Consider the following 26,438-nt stretch of genomic DNA (forward strand, 5'->3'; position numbering starts at 1 on the left):
CAGGTGGGGCTGCGGAGGAGTGCGCACATCCTGAGGGCCCCCCCCATGGCGAAAGGCCTGGGGGTCCTGGGGTCAGAGGTCATGGTGTTGTTCTGCGGACGGCGGCACGTGGGGGGCGCAGCGGGAGCTCCGCAGAGAGGACCCCCTCCCCCACCCTCCAGGGACGCGAGGCCCGCGGAGGTCTAGGTGGGCTGGGGTCCGCCCCCCTCCCCGGGGGCCGGAAGAGGATGGGAGATGGAAATCCCAAGTGTCTGCTTGCAAGACAAGAGGTTAAAACCAACAGCCTGCGCAGAAGCGGAAGCGCACGCCAGGCCGCGGGCTTCGCGGGGCCAACGTGTCTGAAGGAGTCTTACGCGGGGGTGCAACTAAGCCGGTGGAACCGAGCGCAGACCTTCACGCGCGGCTCCGCCCCCGCCTGCCCCCTCCGCGCGAGGGGCGCCTCTGCCGCCAGGGGGCGCGCACTCACCAGAAAGCCCGAGGTGCTGTCCAGCAGGCAGCGCACGCGGCACACGAAGCAGCGCGTCAGGAAGGCCGAGAAGTCCGTGGGCGAGCCCGCGCCTCCCTCCTGCGCGCGCAGCAGCCTCCCCAGGACGGCGTCCTCTGCGGCCGCGACGGCACCGGCGCGGGGGCGCGGCGGAGAGACAGGCGGTGAGTGTGCTCTGAGGGCTCGGGCGTGCGCTTGGGGCTGAGCGCCCCCCCCCGCCCGCCGGCCTGCCGCGTCCGCGGCCACACGGGGTCACGCGCGCGCACGGGCACACAGGTGTGCACACAGTCACACGCGCGTGCACACGGCCACACGGGGTCACAGGCGGGCCTCCCCACACCACCACCCTGCGACCCACCCGCGCTGCCACCCCCCCACAGCCCACCTCGCACACACACCTCACGCACACTCTACCACGCACACACCACACCCCACCACACACACCCCAGCTCACAGAGCCCACCTCACACAGCCCACTTCACACACACACACCCTTCATACACACATCTCTACATAACCTGCGTCACACACAAACACACCACCACACACACACAGCCCACCTCGCACACACACCTCACGCACACTCTACCACGCACACACCACACCCCACCACACACACCCCAGCTCACAGAGCCCACCTCACACAGCCCACTTCACACACACACACACACACCCTTCATACACACATCTCTACATAACCGGCGTCACACACAAACACACCACCACACACACACAGCTCACCTCGCACACTCCACCTCACGCACACTCTACCACGCACACACCACACCCCACCACACACACCCCAGCTCACAGAGCCCACCTCACACAGCCCACTTCACACACACACACACACACCCTTCATACACACATCTCTACATAACCTGCGTCACACACAAACACACCACCACACACACACAGCCCACCTCGCACACACACCTCACGCACACTCTACCACGCACACACCACACCCCACCACACACACCCCAGCTCACAGAGCCCAACTCACACAGCCCACTTCACACACACACACACACACCCTTCATACACACATCTCTACATAACCTGCGTCACACACAAACACACCACCACACACACACAGCCCACCTCGCACACACACCTCACGCACACTCTACCACGCACACACCACACCCCACCACACACACCCCAGCTCACAGAGCCCACCTCACACAGCCCACTTCACACACACACACCCTTCATACACACATCTCTACATAACCTGCGTCACACACAAACACACCACCACACACACACAGCCCACCTCGCACACACACCTCACGCACACTCTACCACGCACACACCACACCCCACCACACACACCCCAGCTCACAGAGCCCAACTCACACAGCCCACTTCACACACACACACACACACCCTTCATACACACATCTCTACATAACCTGCGTCACACACAAACACACCACCACACACACACAGCCCACCTCGCACACACACCTCACGCACACTCTACCACGCACACACAGCCCACCTCGCACACTCCACCTCACGCACACTCTACCACGCACACACCACACCCCACCACACACACCCCACCTCACAGAGCCCACCTCACACAGCCCACTTCGCACACACACACACACCCTTCATACACACATCTCTACATAACCTGCGTCACACACAAACACACCACCACACACACACAGCCCACCTCGCACACACACCTCACGCACACTCTACCACGCACACACCACACCCCACCACACACACCCCAGCTCACAGAGCCCAACTCACACAGCCCACTTCACACACACACACACACACCCTTCATACACACATCTCTACATAACCTGCGTCACACACAAACACACCACCACACACACACAGCCCACCTCGCACACACACCTCACGCACACTCTACCACGCACACACAGCCCACCTCGCACACTCCACCTCACGCACACTCTACCACGCACACACCACACCCCACCACACACACCCCACCTCACAGAGCCCACCTCACACAGCCCACTTCGCACACACACACACCCTTCATACACACATCTCTACATAACCTGCGTCACACACAAACACACCACCACACACACACAGCCCACCTCGCACACTCCACCTCACGCACACTCTACCACACACACACCCACACCCCACCACACACACCCCAGCTCACAGAGCCCACCTCACACAGCCCACTTCACACACACACACACCCTTCATACACACATCTCTACATAACCTGCGTCACACACAAACACACCACCACACACACACAGCCCACCTCGCACACTCCACCTCACGCACACTCTACCACACACACACCCACACCCCACCACACACACCCCAGCTCACAGAGCCCACCTCACACAGCCCACTTCACACACACACACACACTCTTCATACACACATCTCTACATAACCTGCGTCACACACAAACACACCACCACACACACACAGCCCACCTCGCACACTCCACCTCACGCACACTCTACCACGCACACACCACACCCCACCACACACACCCCAGCTCACAGAGCCCACCTCACACAGCCCACTTCACACACACACACACACACCCCTCATACACAATCTCTACATAACCTGCGTCACACACAAACACACCACCACACACACACAGCCCACCTCGCACACTCCACCTCACGCACACTCTACCACGCACACACCACACCCCACCACACACACCCCACCTCACAGAGCCCACCTCACACAGCCCACTTCACACACACACACACCCTTCATACACACATCTCTACATAACCTGCGTCACACACAAACACACCACCACACACACACAGCCCACCTCACACACTCCACCTCACGCACACTCTACCACACACACACCCACACCCCACCACACACACCCCAGCTCACAGAGCCCACCTCACACAGCCCACTTCACACACACACACACCCTTCATACACACATCTCTACATAACCTGCGTCACACACAAACACACCACCACACACACACAGCCCACCTCGCACACTCCACCTCACGCACACTCTACCACACACACACCCACACCCCACCACACACACCCCAGCTCACAGAGCCCACCTCACACAGCCCACTTCACACACACACACACACACACACCCTTCATACACACATCTCTACATAACCTGCGTCACACACAAACACACCACCACACACACACAGCCCACCTCGCACACACACCTCACGCACACTCTACCACGCACACACCACATCCCACCACACACACCCCAGCTCACAGAGCCCAACTCACACAGCCCACTTCACACACACACACACACACCCTTCATACACACATCTCTACATAACCTGCGTCACACACAAACACACCACCACACACACACAGCCCACCTCGCACACTCCACCTCACGCACACTCTACCACGCACACACACACACCCCACCACACACACCCCAGCTCACAGAGCCCAACTCACACAGCCCACCTCACACACACACCCCAACTCATACACACATCTCTACATAGTCTGCCTCTCACACACACACACACACACACACACACACACACACACACATAAACACTCCACCACACACATCCCAGCTCACAGACCCCAACCTACACACACAGTCCACCTCACACCCTCCCCCACACAGCCCAACTCACACACACCCTGACTCACACATACCACACACACCTCCAAACTGACACACACCCCACCATATGCACACACACATCCCAACTCACACCCCACCACACACACTCTACCGCACAGAGCCCACCTCACACTACCACACACCACACACACACAGCCCACCTCACATGCACACACCCCACTACACACACCCTAACTCATATACACATCTCTACATAGCCTGGCTCTCACACACACATGAATACACCACCACCACACACACAGTTCGCCTCACACATACACCTCAACTCACACACCCTCAGCCCTTCTCACACATAGCCTTTGCCCTTAAAAATACTATTTCAGTATAACTGCATGAATGACTATGGATCAGTTGTCTAGTTTTGTTTTGGCCTTTATAAAATGATATTGCATATTGCTACCTGGGGTTTTCTTTTTCACTCAACTCTGTGAGGTTAATCATGCTGTTGCCTGAGATTGTGGTAGAAGCTTTTCTTGAATTGTTTACAACTTCGGGGGAAGTGTGTAGAAGAGCAGGGAGCCCCCAGTGGACACCATCCCCTCCCCTCTGTCTCCTGTCTGCTCCACTACCTCTCGGAGACGGATGCTTGCCGCATGTGTTGCAATGGGGCAGGGGCCATAGACCTGGAGGAAACACTTTGCAGGGGGGCTTGCCCACAAGGGGCAAGGTCTCTGAACAGACAATAATCTTTAGGCCTTTTCTCAGGTAAATCTAATATGGGCCAAAGGAATTTCCTGGAAGATGTGCATTTTGAGGGGGAGTTTGCAAAATGAGAGACAAGTACTGTAGTTTCTTGTGAGGTGGTCTCATGCTCCAGCCAAGTCAGAGATACACATGCATTCAGGAGCCAGAGAGCTGAGTGGGGGCCCCTGGAGACAGGAGGGGTGTGGGGGAGGGGGTCTCTGAAGGAGAGAAACGTCGGGCACTGCATGCAATGTGAAGCAAAGGAAGATGAGAAAGCATGATGGTAATTTCTCAGGACACATCCTCATGTTTACACGAACTGCTCCAAGTCTTGTTTAGGCCCATGGAAGACCCAAAGACCCACCTGTCTCTGAGTGCAGGGGCTGCCCAAACACCACCTGGGGAGGGTCCATGGCCCAGTGGAGCTGCCGGCAGAAGTCCTGGCGGTCGTCCACGTGGATGTAGTCGTAAATGTTTTGGTGCATCACATCGGTCTGCAACATTGCAACATTGTTTTAAACTAAGTGAATCTGCATGCTTTTTATTCCAGTGATTAATAACTGCAAAAACTGTCTCACTCAGCCGAGAAGATGTCTCATGGGAAAGGCAAGAGTTTGGCATCTGACTCATGCAAGGCCCCCCGTCCCCAGCCTTTCACTCACCCAGGCAGTGCTCTGGGGGGGACAGAGCAGGAGGCTCAGAGACCAAATACCTTCTGGGTCCAGGATACCCACTTTTCTCCAGGACTCAGAGAGCTCATCAAGCTGTGTGTTTATGATGTGGGCACTTTTCATCCTATCACAAAAGTTTATTAGGAAAGCATCCTTGAGAAGTGAGGTGGGAACTGCCGGGTGAGAACAGAGTCATAAGGTGAGACAGGAGCTGCCAGGTGAGCTGGGAACCATCAGAGCAGATGAGGGCCTGGCCAGGCCTCCTGGCCAGTGATTTCCTTCATCCCAGCACTTCCAGGCCTGGCTGCTGCTTCCTTCTATGATGCCACAAGGACATGCTGGTGTCCCACCCTCTCTCTGGTCCTTTGTCCTCCCACCTACCTGAGCCCTGAACACAGAGGTCGACCCACAAAAGGACCAGGTCTACACGGGAAGCTGCAGTTCAGGGTGCAGAGGCCACAACTTGGGGCTACAAAGACTGGTTTCCGAGGAACATGACTATTGCGATTGTCAGCAGAAGTGTTCTCAGAGGGCGGTGCACATCTCCCCCTTACCTTCCCTTAACTGAAGCAGGTCGCCCATTATCCACAGTGAGACCCTGTCCCGTCAACACCTGAATAACCTGCCAGGTGCCCTGGGTGATCTCTTCGGAATGGGCCATTTCTAAGTGTGTGTCATTTCCCAACAGGATCATTATGATAATTAGATGGAGGGAAAGTTCCTGAAGAATCAAGACCAGAAATTAGGTTACTTTTAAAGAAAGTAACTAGTAAACTCACCCAGACTGGATGAGACCCACCATCTTTTCAAGGGGCTATACTCTAGCCCATAACTCCGTGTCTAGGGTTCATTGGGACCCCAAATGTCAAACAAGATACAACTGCAGGAAGGTAAAAGGAACATGATCATAACTTGAAAGCTGTACTACAATCATCTGTGCATTTCTTAGTCCAAACAGACTATGTTATCAGAGAAAGAAGTGGTCGCAGAGAGGTCAGAATGCTTGTTGTCCTTGGTCGTTGTCGTCCAAGGTCAGAGGCTCTGGATGTGAACTTGGGGCCAACAGGCAGAGACCAACTCATGGTTAAAGTGGACACCACTCAAGCTCAAGACCTGGTGACTCCCCACTCACCTGCCAGCTCCTACCTCACCTGGCAACCCTATGATCATGAGTGTCCTTCCCACAGGGATACTTTGTTAATAAACTTCTGTGATTCAGTATAACATAGAGGCTGAAAAGTACCACATCAAAAGCATACAGTTGGATGAGTGAGTTCTCAGTGTAACCAACACTCAGATCAGGAAACAGGACACAAAAGCTTCTCAGATTCCCCTTCCCTCCAACCTCCCCGGGGGGGGGGGGGCATGGTGCAGACTACTCGTGCTGTGGGCTGGTTATGTTTGTAAATGGAATGCTGTTTTTGATGTCTGTCCTCTTGCTCAACATCACAGTTGTAACGTGCACCTATGCCGTGTGTGTGGCAGCAGTGTCTCGTGCCCATATGGTGAGTGTTTCCACCTGATTAATCCACTTGGCCTCTTCCACACTCCTCTGCTGTGTCTGAGTGCATCTCTGCTGGGTGCACACCTGGGGGTGGGATTCCTGGGTCCGCAGTGGCCAAGGGCCATTGTTAGTAGACGGCACCAAGCAACCTTCCAGAGTGAGTGCACAAGTACGCCACTGCAGCGGCGATGCCAGTCCAGGCGCTGTACACTCTGGCTGACATGTAACATTCCCAGCCTTCTTTAACTGAGCCGCTGTGGTGCATGTGTCACCGTTTCTCACTGTGGGTTTAACCTGCATGTCATAAAGCCCAATGAAACCGTGCATTTTCTCACATATTTATTGGTCTTCAGGTGCAAATGTGTGTGTGTGCCACATGTCATGTGGGTGTGTGTCTGTTGTCTTTTCTTTGTCCTTCTCCCAGTTCCATTGAGCTATCTTGCTGATTTTTCTGTTCTTCATCTGCTCTGGACATGGGTCCCCTACTGGTACGGCTCCACAGCCAACATCATCACTCCTTGGCCTGCCTTCCTGCTCTCTTAGTGGAGCTAACGCAGCCGACTCATCAGTCTTTCCTCATGGGTGGGGTCTTGCCCTCATCATTCCTCACCAATTTCCTAACTTGGTCCTGAAGCTTCTAGAAACTTCTGCCATCACCTGATATTTACTGGATATTTACAGGATTTGTTTCTTTTCCACATGGATCCGGTTCATCCAACTCCATTTGTTGACGAGACCACCATTTCCCCACCACCGGGCAGTGCCCCCTTTGTTATAAATTCCATACCCATGCATACGTGTCTGCCCTGAGCTTCCAGTCCCGTCCTGTGAGTCTGTTCATCAACCTGTGTGCCAATCCCACGCTGCCCCAGCAACTGGCTTTACAGAAAGTCTTGTGTCCAGCAGGTAAGTCCCCAGTAATCAGCACTCTTGCCCCCTTGCCCTCTCTGGATGGTCCTGGATAGTCACAGCTCTCTGAATTCCCAAAACCTTGTTCATTTCCACCTAGAAAAGCTGCTCAGTTTGTATGTCATTACCTCTATAACATGATCTGACATCTTTATAATGATCATTGGAGCCCTCCAGTTCACGAATATGGCATATCTTTCTGTTTGGTTCTTCTTTAAATTCTATAAATAATGTTTTCTATTTTCTGTGTGAGGTACTGCATACCACTTGATTGACTCATTACTGGGAATTCAGGGTTCTTCTATCCTGCTGTAGATGGATGGCATTTTCCCCTCTATAGTTTTGATGAAAGGAAAAGACCATGCTGACCTCTAAGCACTGGGCAGTCATAGTTCCCATGGTGAGTTAATAAACAGGCACTGTCGTTCAGTTATTCTCTTGTGAGCTTTAGTAGGCGACCCTACACTTTTGTAGAATCCCAGGAGGTGGGTGTCCCTGGATGCTCTGTTCATGTTTCTCCACACCTTAGTTAATTAATGGAAGGGATGTGTGCAATTAACATGCAAGATGGGGGTCTGTGGCTTAACAAAAACAGGAGACATACCAACTCGGGGGGGTCATAATAAAACTGGAAAAGATATTTCTGACTCAGACAAATTTGAAGACATATCAAACATGAATACTTCCTAGGTTGGGCGAGTAAAGGTGTAATAATTAGTGTGGCATGTCTGACTGCCCTTAGTCTCCCTTAATCTCCCAGAGTCTGCTCCCTACAAAGCAAGGTCAAGAAAAATAAACAGTGGGGAAATGTGACAAGGAGTGGAGAGAGTAATATAGTAATTGTTCAAATAGTGGGGCAAAAAACAAATAGTGGAAAAACAAACACAGCTTTAATCAAGTAAAGCCAGCCTTTATTTTAGCTCTAAACCATCATTTATGGAGTTAAGAATAAAATCATTACCAATTCTTACAAACCCCATTCCAGCAGTTGTCATCCTTACTTTCTGTGCAAATTGTGTACACATCTGTTCCCTAGCCTGTAGGACTCCTAACTGCCCCAGTGCCCTCACCCTGGTTCACATGGGGACAGCTTTCCCCCAACTGCCGGCCTTTGAGAGAATGGACCACCTCCTGAATCAATAAACGCCAACGGCAACAAAATATACATCTAGAACCTCCTTGTTCATCACAAAGACTCCTGAACCTGAACACACTAAAATGTTTCCCGAGTTTTGTTAAGTATTTTGCACAAGAAGTTCACAACAGCACAAAGCTGTTCTAATATTTTCCTGAAATATTTTGCATAGAGGCAGTGCCTGATTTAATGGCATTTGGAAACAATTTCCTTATAATAAAAGGTAAAACTTTATTTTACATCTAACACTTGGTGGAAAATAACCAAGCTCTAATAAAACAGAGAATCCAGGGAGTACGTTCAGACCTTGGACCAGAGCTGCTCCTCAGGACACTTGCATCTATCACCAAAGCCACCTCCGGATTATGGCTGGAGGCAGGCGGCTCTGGGTGTGTCTGGAGAATTCACAGGGCAATTCAGCAGACAGTGGTAGGAGCTGAAGGGAATTCTGAGCATGGAAAAGGCAGACCAGACCATGTTTTCCTAGATTTAGACCCTGCACATGCAATCAAGGAGACAAAAACAAAGGCTTCATCATTTGGGGGCTGGAATCACATCGTGTCCACAGCCTGGCGCCGGACATCAGGGGGCCCCTGAGCTCCGTGCTGCACGAGGGGGCCCTACTGCCAGGGAGCTGTGCAAACTCGGCAACCCTGAGAGCACGTGCAGAAAGCTAAAGTGGGGAGGAAGGGCCTCAGGCCGCCAGCGCTCCAGGTGCTCACCTATCTGGGGTGGGTGATGCATTCCCAACCACTTCACATCTCCTGACACCTGCCCCACTGTCTTCAGGAGGTGGAGATGGACACAAGGACACAGTGATGGAGCCCTCCCGTCACCCACTGCCAGGAGCAGCCAACAGGCAGCCTCCCCTGCGGCAGGGCTGGTGGTGGGGACCCTTCCCCCTGAGTGTCATCGGGCGGCTAATGCTCCGTCCGGTGCTCTGTACGCGGAGGAGGAAAAGGAGGCTGAGAGAGAGCAGAGCTGAGGCTCCACCCCCTGGTCTGACGGGGCAGCCCTGGGAGTGCCTCTTGGTGGTCACGCCCACCACACTTCATCTACTAGCCACTCGCTGGCCCCATCTGTGGGGTCCTTGCCGGGGCCACACCTCCATGCGCTGCAGGGGCTGACCCAGGCCACGTGGTCGGCTGTCGCCAAGGGCTGTCTTGTGGAAGAGCCAGTGGCAGGGAAGAGGCCTGATCAGGGTGGGGTGTGTCAACCATTCCGCCCTGGGTTCAGGTGGTAAGAAAGCAAATGTAGAGGTGGGTGTAAGAGGAATTGCTTCGCAGAATCATCTGTACCGTGGCAGCCACTTCAGTTTTGGAAATGAATCAAAGTGACAGTTTTCATGGAAATTAGATCAAATGCTCCAATCAGCTTCAGGGGCCTTAGGTCAACTTGAATTTTCACATGTGTCAGGGACCCACATTCTCTGATCTTGGCTTCCACAACCCTTTGCTTCTGGGTACCCCCTGGCTCTTCCACCCATCCAGTGAGATTTTTGTTATTAACTCCACGTACTGCCTCTCAGCTTCATTCATCACTTGGCTCTGATCCTGGATCCTGCACACATTTCCCCTCTGCTGGCAAAGGTACTCCCGGCACCATAGGAGGGCCCCTCGAGTGTCAGCCACACCCAGCCCAGGACTGCCCGCCATGGGTAGCCTCCCCAAGAGTCTGGTCAGCGTCCCAGTGGGCAGTTTCCCGCTGGCTAGCCCTGGCCTGGGGCACCTCCGTGACCTCTCCATCACCCAGGGGCATGGCCTCACCCTCAACAATGAGGTGTCTCCAGAATGTGCTCCTTGCTGGAGCGCCAAGCCTCCTGCGGGCTCTGTAGACCCTCCATCCCCTGTGTTCCTGTGTTCCTAGTTAATGATTCTTTATACTAAACTTGCATCAATTCTTTATATTAAGCTATTCAAATCACTTCCCAGTTTCTGCCTCCAAACTGGATCCTGACTGACAGACACTGTATGCCTCATTTTCCAAAGTTCTATTTTGTTCTTTCTCTTATCCGCCTATTTGTATGTTGAATGGAGTGTGTTCATAATTTTACATGGTGAACCCCTCTTCGGGGGGCATATTTTTATGGGAATGGCTGTGGCCCTGCTGCTGAAGGGTCACATTTATGTTTCCCTGGGGCCCCACGATCTCATTTGTCCACCACCAGCTCTGGACTTGGGGGCCTGCACTATGCAAGAGTGTGAATTTGGATTTGGACCTCAAGCTCAAGCTTTGGATTTCTCATGAGCAACTTCTTTTCCTTTGCCCTCCCTGGGCCATGGGTGGGGGTCTTATTGCACCTTTTCTTGGAGGAGGATCCCAGTGTTTGATGGGTCTCAACCCCAGAGCCCTGCCCCAATGTCTAGCATCATCCAGCCTGGGCAGGCCTGGGGTAACGGACCAAATGAATCATCTGTGAATCAATAAGGGCATTTCCAGAACACGGTATTTCCTGCATGTGCCCCAAATCTGGGGTTCCAGACAGTGATGCTACAGTAAGGAGAGGCGCCTTGGTGCTCACCAGCCCCTCACCTGAATGTGAGATGCATGGTGGAGGCACAGCCAGCAAAATTCACTGCCCCGTAAGCTTGTGACACCCTGGACAATGTCATATCTCTTGTATAACCCCAAGCCCTAGACAAAGCTGGGGTATGAAAATCCTTACCTGATAAAAGCTCTGTGATAAGAAAAGCCTGATTTTGCAGACGTGTAAGGCTGGAAGACAGTAAGCACGTGCAAGACAGTGGGACCCACTGCAGAGCAGGTCGAAGGGCTGTGTTTACCTGGTGGAAGCCCAGATAGTCCACGATTGTTGCTGAAGCATAAAATATCATGCCTTCCGCACTCACGACCAGGGCGAAGCCATCGAGAGACTAGAAGAGACAAGAACTCGAATTGGCTCCAGCAGACATTCTCAAAACCCTCACAATGAGAAAGTGCAAGCATTGTTTTTACTGCATTGTCAACCATTTCTCATTTTGTAGTCTGTATTCATAACCTCCAGAAACACTCACTTTTAATTCATTTATGACTATTTTGCAACAGGTCCCAAGTTAGCAGATGACAGGGGAACTTGGTCATGGTTTATAAGCCTCAGGACTGTGTTCTTCTTTTTCTAGTGATTATAAAACTTGTGTTTTACAAAATAAAACTTTCTTCATGACGAGATGAGACTCCACCAGTATCTGAGACGTGACAGGAAACCTGTGGACTTCCCCTGTTCACGCACTTTCTTCCAGCCTATGTTCTGGTTTTCCTAAGAGTTTTTAACATGAAAAAGTGTTGAACTCCATCAAGTGCTATTTCTTTTCTTTTTTAAAAAAAAATATTTTATTTGTTTATTTGACAGAGAGATAGAGACAGCCAGCGAGAGAGGGAACACAAGCAGGGGGAGTGGGAGAGGAAGAAGCAGGCTCCCAGCAGAGGAGCCTGATGTGGGGCTCGATCCCAGAACGCCGGGATCACGCTCTGAACCAAAGGCAGACGCTTAACGACTGAGCCACCCAGGCGCCCCCATCAAGTGCTATTTCTACATCTACTGAAATAATCACATAGAATTTATTTTGTCTATTGTGGCAAATTTGTTGATAGGTTTCTGATGATGAATCATTCTTGTGTATTATGGGGTAAGCCTTATAATTTTAAATACGTTCTTGGGATTGACTCATTTCACTTAGGAGATATTCATCTGTATTTAAGGAAAAGCTAGCCTATGAGCATGTCTCCTTATTTTGGTGTCAGGATCACCAGAAATGAGTCAGACCCCATTCTCTGTTTCCCATTTCCTGAACACACTTTTTTAAGGCAAGGATAACCTGCTCTTTGAAAGTTTGGTTTCACTTCCAAGAGCAGCCAGCTTGGGCGCATTCTGGGGAGAGGGCAAGTGAAAAAAGGCAGATGTTAGCACCACGTCAATTTATGTAACGGTTGTTAGTGTATCCAGGTTTTTTAATTTTTTTCTTATATCAATTATAATGCTTCTTAAAATATTGTCTAGCAGTGCATCCATTTCCTCTTGATTTTTAATTTGTTAGTGTATGTTATTCATAATATTTTTATGATTATTAAATCTCAGTTGTATCCATAACTTGTGTGTGTGTGTTTGTGTGTAGAAAATTAGGCCATGCGGCTGTGTTGTGCCTGACTTCAAGTCTTTATTTGAAAAGCAAGCTTTGCGGCCCCATCCTGCAGTGGCTTCCCAGAACCACCAGTAGTCAAGGTGCCCAGGGGAGCACAGCCACTGGATTGCATGATCAATGAGCATTTCATCCATCTATCTATCCAACCATCTATTATCTTCTTCCTCCTCCTCACCATCATCATCATTATGATAAAGAAAATGACATTCATGCCGTGTAGGTCCTCATGAGTGTCAGGGGCTCTACGGGAAGCAGCTCGTTCGATTCCGCGTCACCTCCACGGGGTGGGAGGTTCTGACTCTACTTGGTCAGCGTGGAAACTGGAGGTGAGGGAGGCACCCGGACAGTGCAGTTCATAAATATTTCAGTTTGTGTCTTTAAAATACAGACATTTAGGGGCACCTGGGTGGCGCAGTCATTAAGTGTCTGCCTTCGGCCCAGGGCGTGATCCCAGAGTCCTGGGATCAAGTCCTGCCTCAGGCTTCATGCTCCTCTGGAGCCTGCTTCTCCCTCTCCCACTCCCCCTGCTTGTGTTCCCTCTCTCGCTGGCTGTCTCTCTGTCAAATAAATAAATAAAATCTTTAAAAAAATAAATAAAATAAAATAAAATAAAGAAAATACAGACATTTAGAGGCTAAATTAACCTCTATAAGTTTGTGGTTATTAGCAATGTATCACAATACTCATTTCCCTTAATTATTGACCATGTGGGATACTTTTTCTTTCTTTCTTTTTAAATTTTTGCCAATTTGTTTAGTGATAAATTTTTTACCATTATTATAATTTTCATTTCTTTGACTTTTAATGAGATTGATATTAAGGAGATCTCATACATTCATTGTTAGCCTGTAGTTCTTCTTTGGTAAACTGCCCGTGCATATCATGTGCTAATTTTTCTGTTAGGGTTTATAAATATCAATTTCTAAGAGCTTTTAAATTACTGAGATTGAAGATTTCTAAGGCATTCTAGGAAAACGGCAGCCACTTAAACCCAAATACCCTCACTGATAAATGATGGAAAACAACACAAATTTGTGTAAAACTACACAAATCTATGCCCTTGTCATGATGAGAACACAGGGAGCTGGTAACTTCCAAGTACATATTAGCAGAAAAGACAGTACTATGTCCCAGTGAGTATGAAAGGAAGAAAGTGTGCAGTTTCTCCTTATGAAACTGGGGGGGGGGAAGCCAATTAAATCCAATGTAAGTGGAAGAAAAAGTAAAAACAGGAGTGAAAAAATCAATGATATTGTTTAAAACTGTCAAATTATAAACATCATCAAGAAAGTCAAATTCAGTTTTTTGAAAAGATTAATAAATTGATAAACCCCTAGCAAATCTGATCAAGAAAAATACAAATTACTGACATCAGAGATTTAAAATCATTACAGATCTACAGCCATTAAAAGGGCAGTGAGAAAATATTAAGAATGAAATTCAAAAAATTAAGTGATTTAAATGAAATGGACAAATTCCCTGAAACACACTAACAAAAGTGATATAAGAACAACTAGACGGAGCACCTGGGTCGCTCAGTCGGTTAAGCATCCAACTCCTGATTATGGCTCAGGTCGTGATCTCAGGTCATGAAATGGAGCCCTGTATGGGATTCCACGCTGGGCATGGAGCCTGCTTGAGATTCTCTCTCTCTCTTTCTCCCCCTCTGCCCGCCCCCCACCGCCATGCATGCTCACTTGCTCGCTCTCTCTCTCTCTCAAAAAAAAAGGAACAACTAGAAAATCTAAATAGCCCAATATCTATTAAACAAATTGAACTTATTTTTTAAAAAGATTTTATTTATTTGAGAGAGGAAGAGAGCATGAGCAGGGGGAATGAGAGGGTGAGGGGCAGAGGGAAAGGGACAAGCAGACTCCCTGCTGAGTGGGGAGTCCAACTCGGGGCTTGAACCCAGGATCCTGAGATCATGACCAGAGCCGACGTCAGATGCTTAACTGATTGAGCCACCCAGGCACCCCTAAACAAGTTGAATTTGTAATCAAAACCTTCCCACAAAGAAAACTCCAGTTGCAGATCAAAAAACATAAAATGACTAGGAATAAATCGAATAAAAGATCTGCAGGGCCCAAATAATCCAAGAGATATGCAATGTTCTTGGATTGAAAGACCCCATTCAGGTAGAGTCCAGTTCCCTAAATCAGTCTGTAGATGTGATACCATCCCATTCCCAATCTCAGGAGGGTTTCTTCTCTCAGCAGAAATTGTCAAGCTAATTCTAAAGTTTGTATGTGCTAAGGGCCCAATTTACCAAAGCAACCATGTTAAAGAAGAACAAAATTTCAGAACTTATGCAGACTTCATGACTTAGCGTAAAGCTGTGGTAACCAGGTCAACATGGCGTTAATGAGTCTGGGACAGCTGCTTGTCGATGTGGAAAAAATGAACACTGACTCCTATCTAATCCCACAAAAATTAATTTAAGACATAGCTTAGGCCTAAAGATAAACCCCATAATCATAAGGTTTCTAGAAGAAAACAAAATGTCTTCCTAAGTTGGAAATAGGCAGATTTGGATAGGACACAAAAACACTAGTCCTTCATGGAAAACTGATAAATTGGGCTTTATTAAAAGACACCATTTAAAAATGAAAAAGACAAGCCACAGACCGAGAAAACAATATTCACAGTATATTGACAAAGGACTTTATCCAGAATAAATAAAGAATTTCCATAAACCAACAGTAAAAAGATGAACAACCCAATTTTTAAAAATGGGCAAAAGACTTGAACAGATACTTTACTAAGGAGATGGAAGAATGGCCTGTCTACAGATGAAAATTCATCAATATCATTAGTCATCAGGGAAATGCAAAGGAAAATCACATTAAGATAGCATTTCATACACACCGGGATGGTTACAGTCAAGAAAACAGACAACACTAAATGTTGGTGAGAATATGAAGCAGCACTGGTCAGAACAGAAAATGCGACAATCACACTGGGAAATGATTTTGTGATTCCTCATAAACATGAACGTGCATCTCTCCTATGACCAGAAATTCCATTCTTAGTGCTTACCCAAGTGAAATGGGTGTGTTCACAAAAAACACCCAAACAAGAATGTTCATAGTGGCTTTATTCACAATAGTCCTGGAAATAACTCAGCATCTACCACCTAGAGCAGGCACTGCAGAATAACCCAAATGTGGGAAGAACCACACAGAGAAAAAGAGCACCCCGCTGATCGTGGGGCCTGTGCATCTATTTACATGGAGCCCAAGAGTAGGCCAAACGAATCAAGGGGATAAATACCAGAAACCAGTTCCCCGGTAGTGGTAGAGGGGAACAAATTAAATGAAAGTAGGAGAAAGACCTCTATACAAAAAAATTTGAAAACCTAAATAAGTATATGTTTTCCTAGGAAAATATAATTTACGAGAATGGACCCATTAGAGACAGAAACCTTAAACAATTGATTTCTGTAGAAGAAACAGAAGTTACCAAGGAGCCAGCCCACAAAAATGTACTAGGCCCAGATGGCTTTAAAATGTAATTCCACCCAGTGTTAAAGATCACATCACATCAATGCCCCATAAATTGTCCCAGAACATAGAAAATGAGGGAAATTTTTAAATTATTTTTAGAAATATAACATTGACACTTAACTCTGATAAGGAAAGTACAATAAAAATAAAATTACAGACCTTTCATTATTAATGAGAATGTAGAAATAAAATATTAGCAAACAGACTCCAATTTCACATTAAGGAAATATGGTACACATGAACAAGTAGATTTATTCCAGGAATGCAAGGTTGACTCAATATTAGGAAATCCGTTAGCATAATACACCACATTTATAGATCTAAGGGGTAAAGTCTTATAATTATCTCCATAGATGGTAAAAGGGCTTTCCACAATATTCAACGCTTATTCTTTATAAAAACTCTTACGAAAATGGGAATTATAGGTACGTTCTTAACATGATGGTGTGCGTGTGTGTGTTATTCCTAAGGCACCAACTTACTTAGTGGGAAAATATTCTGTGTGTTTCCAGCAAGATCAGGAAGCAAGGCAAAGATACCCATGGTCTCCCATCCAGCGTGTGCAAACTATGGCCCCTAATGCGGCCTGCCCCTTGATTTTGTAAATAAAATTTTACTGGGACACAGCCAACCCAATCATTACTTATTGTTTGTGGCCACTCTTGCACTACGACAGCAGAACTGAGTAGTTGTGACGTAAGCTGAAAATATTTACCCTCTGGTCTTTTAAAGAAAATGTAGGCTGACTCCCGTCCCATAGTGACCACTGGAGCTGTTGCAGTAGGACAAGAGAAACCCACAGGGGGTGTAAGAACTGGGAAAAGTAAAATGGTGTCTGTTTACAGATGATCTCACTATTTTTCCAGAAAACCTCAGAAAGCCAATGATAAAATGACTAAAAAAAAAAAAAAAAAAGAATTCAGTAAGGAGGCAGGATATAAAATTAAATACATATATTCAATAATCTTTGTATACTTTATACTAGAAAAATGACTGAATCAGAGGGTGTGATGAGAGAGAAGACCTCATTTACAAACGTATCAAAGAAGATCCAAGTACTTTATAAATAACAAGAAATGTGTAAAACCCATGGGAAGAAAACTTTAAAACATCTTGAGACACAAAATTATATTTGAACAAATGGAAAGACACCCTTTGTTCCCGGGGGTGATTCAGCATCGTGCAGATGCCCATTCTGAACAGGTGAACCCATCAGCAGGCTGCAGCCCCATCTGTGCCCCACTGTTTATGGAGCGAGCAAGTTGGTGCTAAATAGGGGAGGTAACCATGCACTAAGAGCTACAAGACACAGGAGAAGCAGGGAGGGCGGCTGCCGACCTCTGTAGTCACAGCAGCTGGTGTCGTGCTCCTGTGGGCAGGTAGGTCATGGATGGCGCAGGGAGTCCAGAAACAGGCCCCAGCTCAAATGGAAACGTGGCATAGGAAGCAGGCATCATCCCAACCCACTGGGACAAAGGCGGCTTTCAATAAATGACGCTCTGTCCACCGTTTATTACTGCTTTCTGTTCGTCTGTCTGGTCAGGGCTGGAGAATCGACCACAGGGACGTTCCCCTCCAGGTTACTGAGCTGAGGGGTTCCTGTGGAGCATCACCTCATTCCCACGGCCGCCGTGGCTCATTGTTTTATGACACATACAGAGCCAGTTCACTATTGCTCTACTGGAGTTCCTTCATCTACTGTCACAAGCAGACCAGCTGATTCTTCCTTTGCACCCTTCATCAGGCTTCAGTGCAGGGTTCCTGACCTTGCAGAATTAACCGCCTACCCTCTCCTCCATTCTGTGCTCTGCAATGGCTTGGGGAACTTGGTATTTTCTGCTCCTCAGAGGTTTCCTAAAACTTACTTGTAGAAACAAGTGGCGCAGACGCCCCCCCAGCTCTGCTCTTGCCCTCAGTGCAACATGACTTTGTCCAGAGTAACGTCACACGTACCCACGCCCAGATGCCACAGGGCAAAAGCTGGGTTCTGGGGAGCCTCCCTGCTCTGCCCACTCACGCTCCTACATGAATGTAGCTAGTTGGACTGCAGAAGGATGGAGCCGGCCGTGAAAGGGGCCAGAGACTCCCAACATCATAAGCCCTGCACAGGTCCCGAGCTGCCAGGCTCCGTGGGGCTGTGGTCAGGCCTCTGTCTCACGGAGCCACACAGAGCCTGTTCACGGTGAACGTGTCTTCTGGGTGACGGCTTGTCTTTTTTGTTTGCTCCCTACTTTGTTTTCAGATAACTTTGTTCTAGATTTTCTGCTTTTTTCCTTTCAAAGTACAGTGCAACTGTTGTTTCAGATGTGTTTTCTGTGTTGGGGCTAGAGGCGTGGAAAACACACCTGCTGACCTGCACTGGTGTGTTCTTCCCAAAGAGGGTACCACACCACACAACGTTCCCGGGAAAACCCTCAGGGCAAAGGACGAACCCTTCCAACTTCATGCAGAGCGTGCTCTGAGGCAAAGCCACACAGTCAGCCACCGAAGGAAAGTCACAGCACTCACAAAAGTGTAAAATAAACACTCGCCAGAGGTCTTATTCAAGAGGGAAGAAGATTCAAAACCAGTCCAAAAAGCACTTGAGAAGCTAGGTGTTCAGAGGCAGTCAGGATAAGATTTCTGATGCAAAACTACCCTTTCTGATAATCCTAGAGCGGCTTGGCTCCTCCATGACTTGAAAGTTTCCGAATTTTAGACAATTTTCTGATGCAGAGGCGCAAACACCAGGGTAATAATGACTTCACGACAGGACTCAGAATTTGTGCTGAGTTTTCTGGGCAAGAAACCCCAGCCTCATGCAGCCCCCCAGCCGTGGCCACGGATTGAAATGGTCCATTTCCTTGCAAACCCCCCACCCCTGAATCCCAAGGTACTTCTACAGAATAGGAAATTGACCTCATACAACATAGGTGTCTGGCAGAACGTCTCCAGGAGTCAAACAAACTGCATTAGTTGCCATTTTAACACCTGGGCAGCTCCAGAGAAAAGCGTCTGGTCCCACTCTCCTAACACCTTTGAGTGGTGAATGCAAAGTCCAGTATTTGCCTGGATCTCATCCTAGGGGCTATACGAGAGTTTGTAAATAGCCCTAAACACCGCCCCCCTCGCCCCGGTGCCTGTTCTCAGACACATAGTATCTGGCGGGGGGGGGCATCTATAAACGTTTGGGGTTGTTTATATCATTTATCAAAAGTCCTGCCTCCCCTGCCTGAGATAAAAGAGGTACGGAAGCATGTGATGACATTTAGACACGCTGCCGTCCTGCAGGGGTGGGAGTCTTGCTAAGAAAAGAGGGCACCTGGCACCCACTATCCCCACTTCAACTCGGAAGTGCTGGAGCTCCTTTCTGCCTGGGTGTGACCCGGCCTCCCTCCTGCCCCACGCTCAAGCAGGGCAGATGGTGTTGAGGCCCTGGGGACTGGTGCCCATGGGGAATGGTGGGCTTCAGGGCGGCGGCAGGGAGAACAGGCCGGTACCACCCACTTCCCATGCAGTGACAGGGACACTTGGACAAACCAGGGCACTGTCACCACCGCGGCTCACACTTCATTGATGGCGGTGCAGCATCCCAGGACGGGAGCCCCCAACCACAGATGCCGGTGCAGCCCCACCCTTGGGATTTGGACAGAGGTGGGTGGGGTTGTGAGAAGAAGGGCATCAATTCTGCTAATGGACTATCAGAGCAACTCTGTGCTGTCACCACCACAAGGTGAACCTAAGTCATCAGCAGGCCGCGAGGCCGGTGACGTGCTCAAGGGTGGGCCGTCAGACCAACTGCCACACGGTGCTGGTGATGCTGACTGCGCAGGCAGGGAGTGCACGGTCTTCAGCCCCCCCACCCCCGGCAGAGCAGCCAGAGAGGAAGAGGGGCACCCGCTGCTCCGCGAGCTCCCCGAACGGCTTTTCCCAGTGCAGAGGCTGCCGCACACGGTGATGCCCCCCTAATGACAGTTCAGAGACCAGAGGACAGTTCGAGGCTGAGTATATAAAATGCCTTCTTAAAAAAGATTTTATGAGATTAGTCACAACCAAAAACAACCTTAATTTTAACTCACAAGGCAGAAATTTGGAAAAAAAAAAAAAAAGGAAAAAGACCATAAAACGCTATTTGCCGAGTCATATGGATTCAATATCAGATTGACATTCTGGTCCAGAATCATCATGCCAAATACTTTTACACATGTGGGACCGTCTTTCAAATATGCATCGCCAACGTTTGTTTTCTCCCGGTCTCTTTTTAATCCTACAAGAGTTTTGTGTTTTTTTAAACATGGTACATGGAAAATGAGGTCACTTTTCCAAGTGGAAAAAAGGATTCGGTCCCAAACTTGAGACTGAACTTTTTTTACGGGGGAAAAAAAATCACATCTCTGTTCAGTTGCTGAAAGTCACGAAACGTGCACCTGCCACTCAGGAAGGCAGCGGGGTCACAGCAGGTGAGGGTCTGCGGGGCCAGCGCCTCCCACTCTGCTGGCCTTGCCAGACACTGCCACCACCCGCAGCCCCTCTGAGGGGATAAAGGCAAAGGTTTGAAAAACCCAGGACTTCCTTTGGCAAACCCTTTGAATATCCTGAGCTCGTCCAGTCCCGTGGCAGAAAACATAGCCAGCAAGTACTTCAAAGATCATTTTGTCAAGGTCACAGCAGAGGAACAAAAATTCTAAAGGGCCCCTCATTATTGCTCCTCCCTGGAATAAAGGGACTAGGGGAGCGGCGCACTCCCCTGAGAGCCGTCGCCATGGTTACAGAGCAACAACACAAGGCCAAGCCCGCTAGTCACTAGTCACGCGAGCGAGGGGGCACCGGGCAGCTGCTGGGCCTTGCTGGAGCCAGATCACTCGCAGCCTCTCCATGGGGCCTGTGTGCGTGCGAGGCACGTTCCTGCTCAGAGAGCGGAATGACTGGCTGTTTATAGATCCCACAAACAGTAAACTCAGCCTTGAATTTCTGCCACGAAGCCGCAACGGCACTTGAAAACGGTTCTTGAAAGATGCAGTTGGCTGACCATGGCAGGACCACAGAGATGGAGGCGGGCGTGGACCCTCAGGCCTCCTCGCTCTAGCCGGGGCCCCGCTCTGCTTAATCCACTGCCCCTGGGCTCCCTGGGCCTTCTCTGCCACGGAAGCCACTTTCCTGATGCAGGCACCAGGGGAGGGGAGGTGCCGGGACAGGGTGGGTGGGTTCCTGGGCCATCAGCAGGAACAACTGCTCTGGAGCCCTCCCAGCTTCGCCGTGCCCAGGGGAGGAACCCAGAACTGGGTGCAGGATGCCATGTCAAACATCTACTCCCCTTCCCTGGTGCAAGGCTGCTGTTTCAAAGACACTCAACCGTGTGCTGCCTTTTCAGCTCTGTGACCTTGGGCAAGTGAAGTAACCTCTCTGGGCCTCAGTCTCCTCATCTGAAAAATGAGAATGACCGCAGTGACCACCTGTGAGGGTTAAATGGGCCCTGCCCCACATAGAGTGAGCACAGAATCAATATTGGCTATGACTACTACTGATGGTAATCACAATTACAACCAGAATGCAATATTTTGTGCCGGACATGTGATTTTGATACCGGAAATGTTGAAATGATTTCAAAGTGAGAATAAAGCCTATGTTTTAAAACGGATCTACTTCCTGAGTACAAATATCTTAGTATGAAGTTTAGTTCATGAAAAGCCAGCCCAGTTAGGGACAATCAATAAGTAAATGCTGTTGGGGCGCCTGGGTGGCGCAGTCGTTGAGCGTCTGCCTTCGGCTCAGGGCGTGATCCCGGAGTTCAGGGATCGAGTCCCACATCGGGTTCCTCCACTGGGAGCCTGCTTCTCCCTCTCCCACTCCCCCTGCTTGTGTTCCCTCCCTCGCTGGCTGTCTCTCTCTGTGTGTCAAATAAATAAATACAATCTTGAAAAAAAAATAAGTAAATGCTGTTGATGAGTCTGAGGGTCCGTTTAGAGGAAGCAGGCCTGTCTTGCCAGAGGGTCCTGATGGTTGCAGGGTTGCACCCTGCTGACCCCCAAAATCTCTGAGCACTGCCTGGACCACCTGCCTCAGCCTGGCTACCACGGGTCACTCCAGACCTTCTGGGTCAGAGCGTGCCTCTGGACAAGTTCTGGATCTTTCCTCCACACATGGGCAGCTCTACACTCAGGAGAGTCCGAGCCTGCTTTGTCCCCCACCCCCACCACTTCAGAGCAGCAGGAAGGAGGGGGTAGCCCTGGGGGGCTGGGGTGGCTTGGGGATAAACCCCTCACCAGTGGAAAAACACAGTCAGGAAGCAGGGCCACTATGGCCAACCCTATAGACCTGGGAGGGTGCTGGCCGCCTCGTCCTAAGGAGGAGTCGGGGTGTGAGCCTGGGGTGCTGGTGGCACACTCCAAGACGGAACAAGTCAAGGGGTGGGGGTTCCCACCAGGCCCTCCAGAGCCCAGGTGACAGGCAGGTTCTCAGGCTCCCAGAGGTTAAGCCGCTCCCCTGTGAACCCAGGATGAACCAGAGCTGGCCCGAAGGTCCTCCCAAATGCTGGCTCTTCTTGTAGTCATTAAAACTTCACACAGAGACTCCGGTTTGCAATTTCTCAGTGTTCACAGATGAAGACGTTAAAATGGCGAAGTAAACAAGAGTTACAACATGTGGCCCAGCACTGCTGTGCTCCTTCCACGGGCTTCCCTACCAGGGGCTGGCCCAGGACCTTCACCTTGTTCTGGAATCACCTGCTGGGGACCTTCCCAGTGACTGTGAGCTCAGTGGGGGCAGGGCCTGTGACACAGGTGTCTAAGCCTAGGAGACCCCAACAGAGCAGGGCCAGAGTGAACACACTGATCACTAAGCAGTGAGAGTGACCCAGTGAGCCCCACTCAGTGCCACTCAGCCCCACTCAGAGGGTGGTTAGAGGCTTATGGGAATGGTCAGAAGTTCATGGTGCATGGTGGAAGGTTCACGGTGGACGACTGGGGGCTCGTGGTAGATGATGGGGGTTCATGGTAGACAGTCAAGGGTTCAGAGTGGAAGGTCAGGGCTCATGGTGGATGGTCAGAGGGCTAATAGACAGTGGGGGGTTCACAGTAGGGAGTCCCTAATGACCTAAAAGCCACAAAGAGGCCAAGCCTGTTCAGGTCCCAGACACCTGATCCATCCGCAGAGATGGGGCCAGGAGCCATGCACTTCTGACCCCACAGGGAGGTCACTGGATGGGCACAACCTCTTGGGCCAGTGCAAGACAATGTTGAGAAGTGGCACGAGCTGGTGGGCACTGCGCTCAGGTCAGCCTGGGAGGCCGCATGCATATCGTCAGGCCGGCAGTGGGGCCTGGGGGTGAGGTGGAGGGGCTGTCCTAGGGGGCTTGCCTTCCTAGCCTGAGGGCTCTGTCGAACACCTGAAAGAAACTGAAAGGGGCTTCAGAAGACTGGGTCCAGCAGGTTCAACAGAAGATACTCAAAGGCAGATTTCTCAGAGCAGAAAAACCAAAGAGCAAGCAGGAGGCTGGGGACCAGGAGGTGCAGCCACAGGGGGACACTCGAGGGTCGCAGGGTCCACGGCCTATGCCACAGCCTGCGCCACAAGGGGAACCAAGATAAGGGGGACACTCGAGGATTGCGGTGTTCACAGCCTGTCACCTGCCATGGGTACCCAGAAACACACCAGCACTTGCCCTGGTCTCCCCACTCCCATCTTTCAAAAGTCGGGACAGAGGTGGTCACGGTATCACCCCTCCTGAAGCCAGTCGACCTGAGGGGGCCAGCCTGAGCACACGGTGGGGGGTGGGGAGTGGCCCCTGCCCTTGCTCCTGACCAGAGTCCCCCTGTCCAAGTCCCAGTCCCCTCTCAGTGGGCTGGGACACCCCCCCCCACTCCTACACTGTGCCCCCATGCCTGACAGCTCTGCCCTGTCCTCCAGGTCTATTTCTACTGTGCCCCCCTTTCTGTAGCAGCCAACCCCAAGTTTTGGTCATGAGTTTGCTGGGGTTTTGTGCCTGCTCTTCCCAGCCTGTGTTTCTGGGGACTGGTCTCTTAATATAGCCAAGTACCAAGTGGAGGGGCCACAGAAGGAGACAGGCTCTCTCGTGAGGTCTAGTGGGAGGGTTAGGGTTTGTAGGTGTTTCTTCAGAAGAGCCATGGCCTGAAGGTGAGAGGTCTCTGTGCTTGCTGTACTTTCGGGTCTTGGAACTTGTCCAGAAATCATGCCAGCATGGCTCTCGGCTCCTTGCAGCTCCCTCCAGGCCCCCCGGACAGTGCCCCGCATGAGTCACCATCCCCAGGCCCAGGAGTGCCGGGAGCTGCTGGGACCCCTCCGAGGATCCTGTGGCAGCCGGCAGCTCAGTACACGGAACACAACCGGCCTTCACCCACATTCCCTCCCGGCAGTTCGTTCAATCAAACATGGACACAGGGCTTCCTGGCCAGCACAAGCTCTGGCTCCTCCTCCCCAAAATCAGGCCCAGGAGGATAACAAGAGGAACCCCAGAAAAGCCGTCGGGGGCTGGAGAGGGAAGGCGAGGCAGGGGCTGGGGCTTGGGGGCAGAGAATGGTGGAAGGAGGAAATCTTCTGTTCTGTTGCTGCCCAGGGACCGCCTCCCCTGGTGGGACAGGGAGAGGGCCAGCTGGAGGGGGCAGCCCAGGCTGGGGCTCCCGCCCAAGGTGGGCCAGCACCCCCTCCCCTCCTTGAGCCCTGCCTGCCCAGCACACAGCTCATCAGAGCGGGGACAGAGCACGTGGAGCAGCATGGGGGGCTCAGAACAGAAAGAGGGGTGTGAGTTTTAAAAAATACATTTCAGGAGATAAGACAAGACATCAGGAAAATGAAATAAGAACAAGAAATGTGACGAATGAATCAAGTGGCAATACTAGGTATGAAACTGTAACCGAGGAAATAAAACAGTCCAGGATATGGCGTGACGGACACGCACACAGGGCAGCCGCCAGGAGGAGCGCTCTCCTGAAGGGCGCTGGGGAAGGAAGACCAGACAGAACGTGGAAGAAAACCCAGCAACGGGAGGGTGGACGAGGGAGTGCCGACATCTGGGTAAGAGCAGCCCCAGAAGACAAAAGCAGGAGTGGAGAGGCGGTATGTGACAGAAAGACAGACTGAGGACTGAAGACCGCAGACGGAAGGAACAGGGCTGCACGTAGCCGAAACGAAGAGCACACAGCACAGCAGGCTTCTGGAAGGTCAGAGCCCCTGGCGAGCAGGCGCACTGCATATGCTCCCACCGGCCACTCTGCCACGGCCGCAACAGGGGGCTGCACACAACGGACCCAGTCCCTGACCGCGAATGGAAAGAAGTTCAAACCCCAAATCCTATATTCAGCCAAATTATCCAAATGTGAAGGCATAACACGCTCCGGCATGAGACCCGGGGAGACGTCACACCGCGACCCCCAGCGCTCACCCTCCAGGGAAAGCTCTCAGGAGAGAAACACACCCAGGCCGCAGACGTGGCCAGGGGGGCGTCCATACAACGTGAGGACCAGAGGCAAGAACCCGGGCCGCGCAGGATTCAACTTCGAGACGGAGTCGACACACGGTATCGGAGAGCAGAGGCCTGAGACTGCGTGTGAGCCCGAGAACTGCAGAAAACCAGCTGCTTGCTCGACAGGCAGTCCCCATAAGGACAAAAGCAGTTTTAAAAACTAGCGTTAGAAGGCTCAGTCTATTAACTGGAAAACCGGAGAGAAGGGAAAAAAGAAGCCAAAGAAAGTGCTGTGAGGGGGAAACACAAAATATGACGGCAGAAACCAGCCCCAAAGGAGCGTGACTACACGCGGTACCAAGAGGT

At 50.6% G+C, this 26,438-nt stretch overlaps 1 protein-coding gene across 1 annotated transcript in view; it reads right to left on the bottom strand.

Moving 5' to 3' along the window:
• AHRR (aryl hydrocarbon receptor repressor) overlaps positions 1–26,438 on the bottom strand; it is a 74,855-nt gene that overhangs the window by 11,440 nt on the left and 36,977 nt on the right. Inside the window, exons 4-6 of the mRNA XM_045808054.2 lie at positions 11,814–11,903; positions 5,176–5,305; positions 467–600 (exon numbers count right to left, since the gene is read on the bottom strand). Of these exons, the coding sequence (XP_045664010.2) occupies positions 467–600; positions 5,176–5,305; positions 11,814–11,903 (354 nt within the window). The remainder of the gene's footprint in view (positions 1–466; positions 601–5,175; positions 5,306–11,813; positions 11,904–26,438) is intronic.

The sequence above is a fragment of the Ursus americanus genome, chromosome 15 (genome assembly GCF_024610735.1).
Source record: "Ursus americanus isolate L20-20 chromosome 15, mUrsAme1.1.p, whole genome shotgun sequence".
In the NCBI taxonomy this organism is placed as follows: domain Eukaryota; kingdom Metazoa; phylum Chordata; class Mammalia; order Carnivora; family Ursidae; genus Ursus; species Ursus americanus.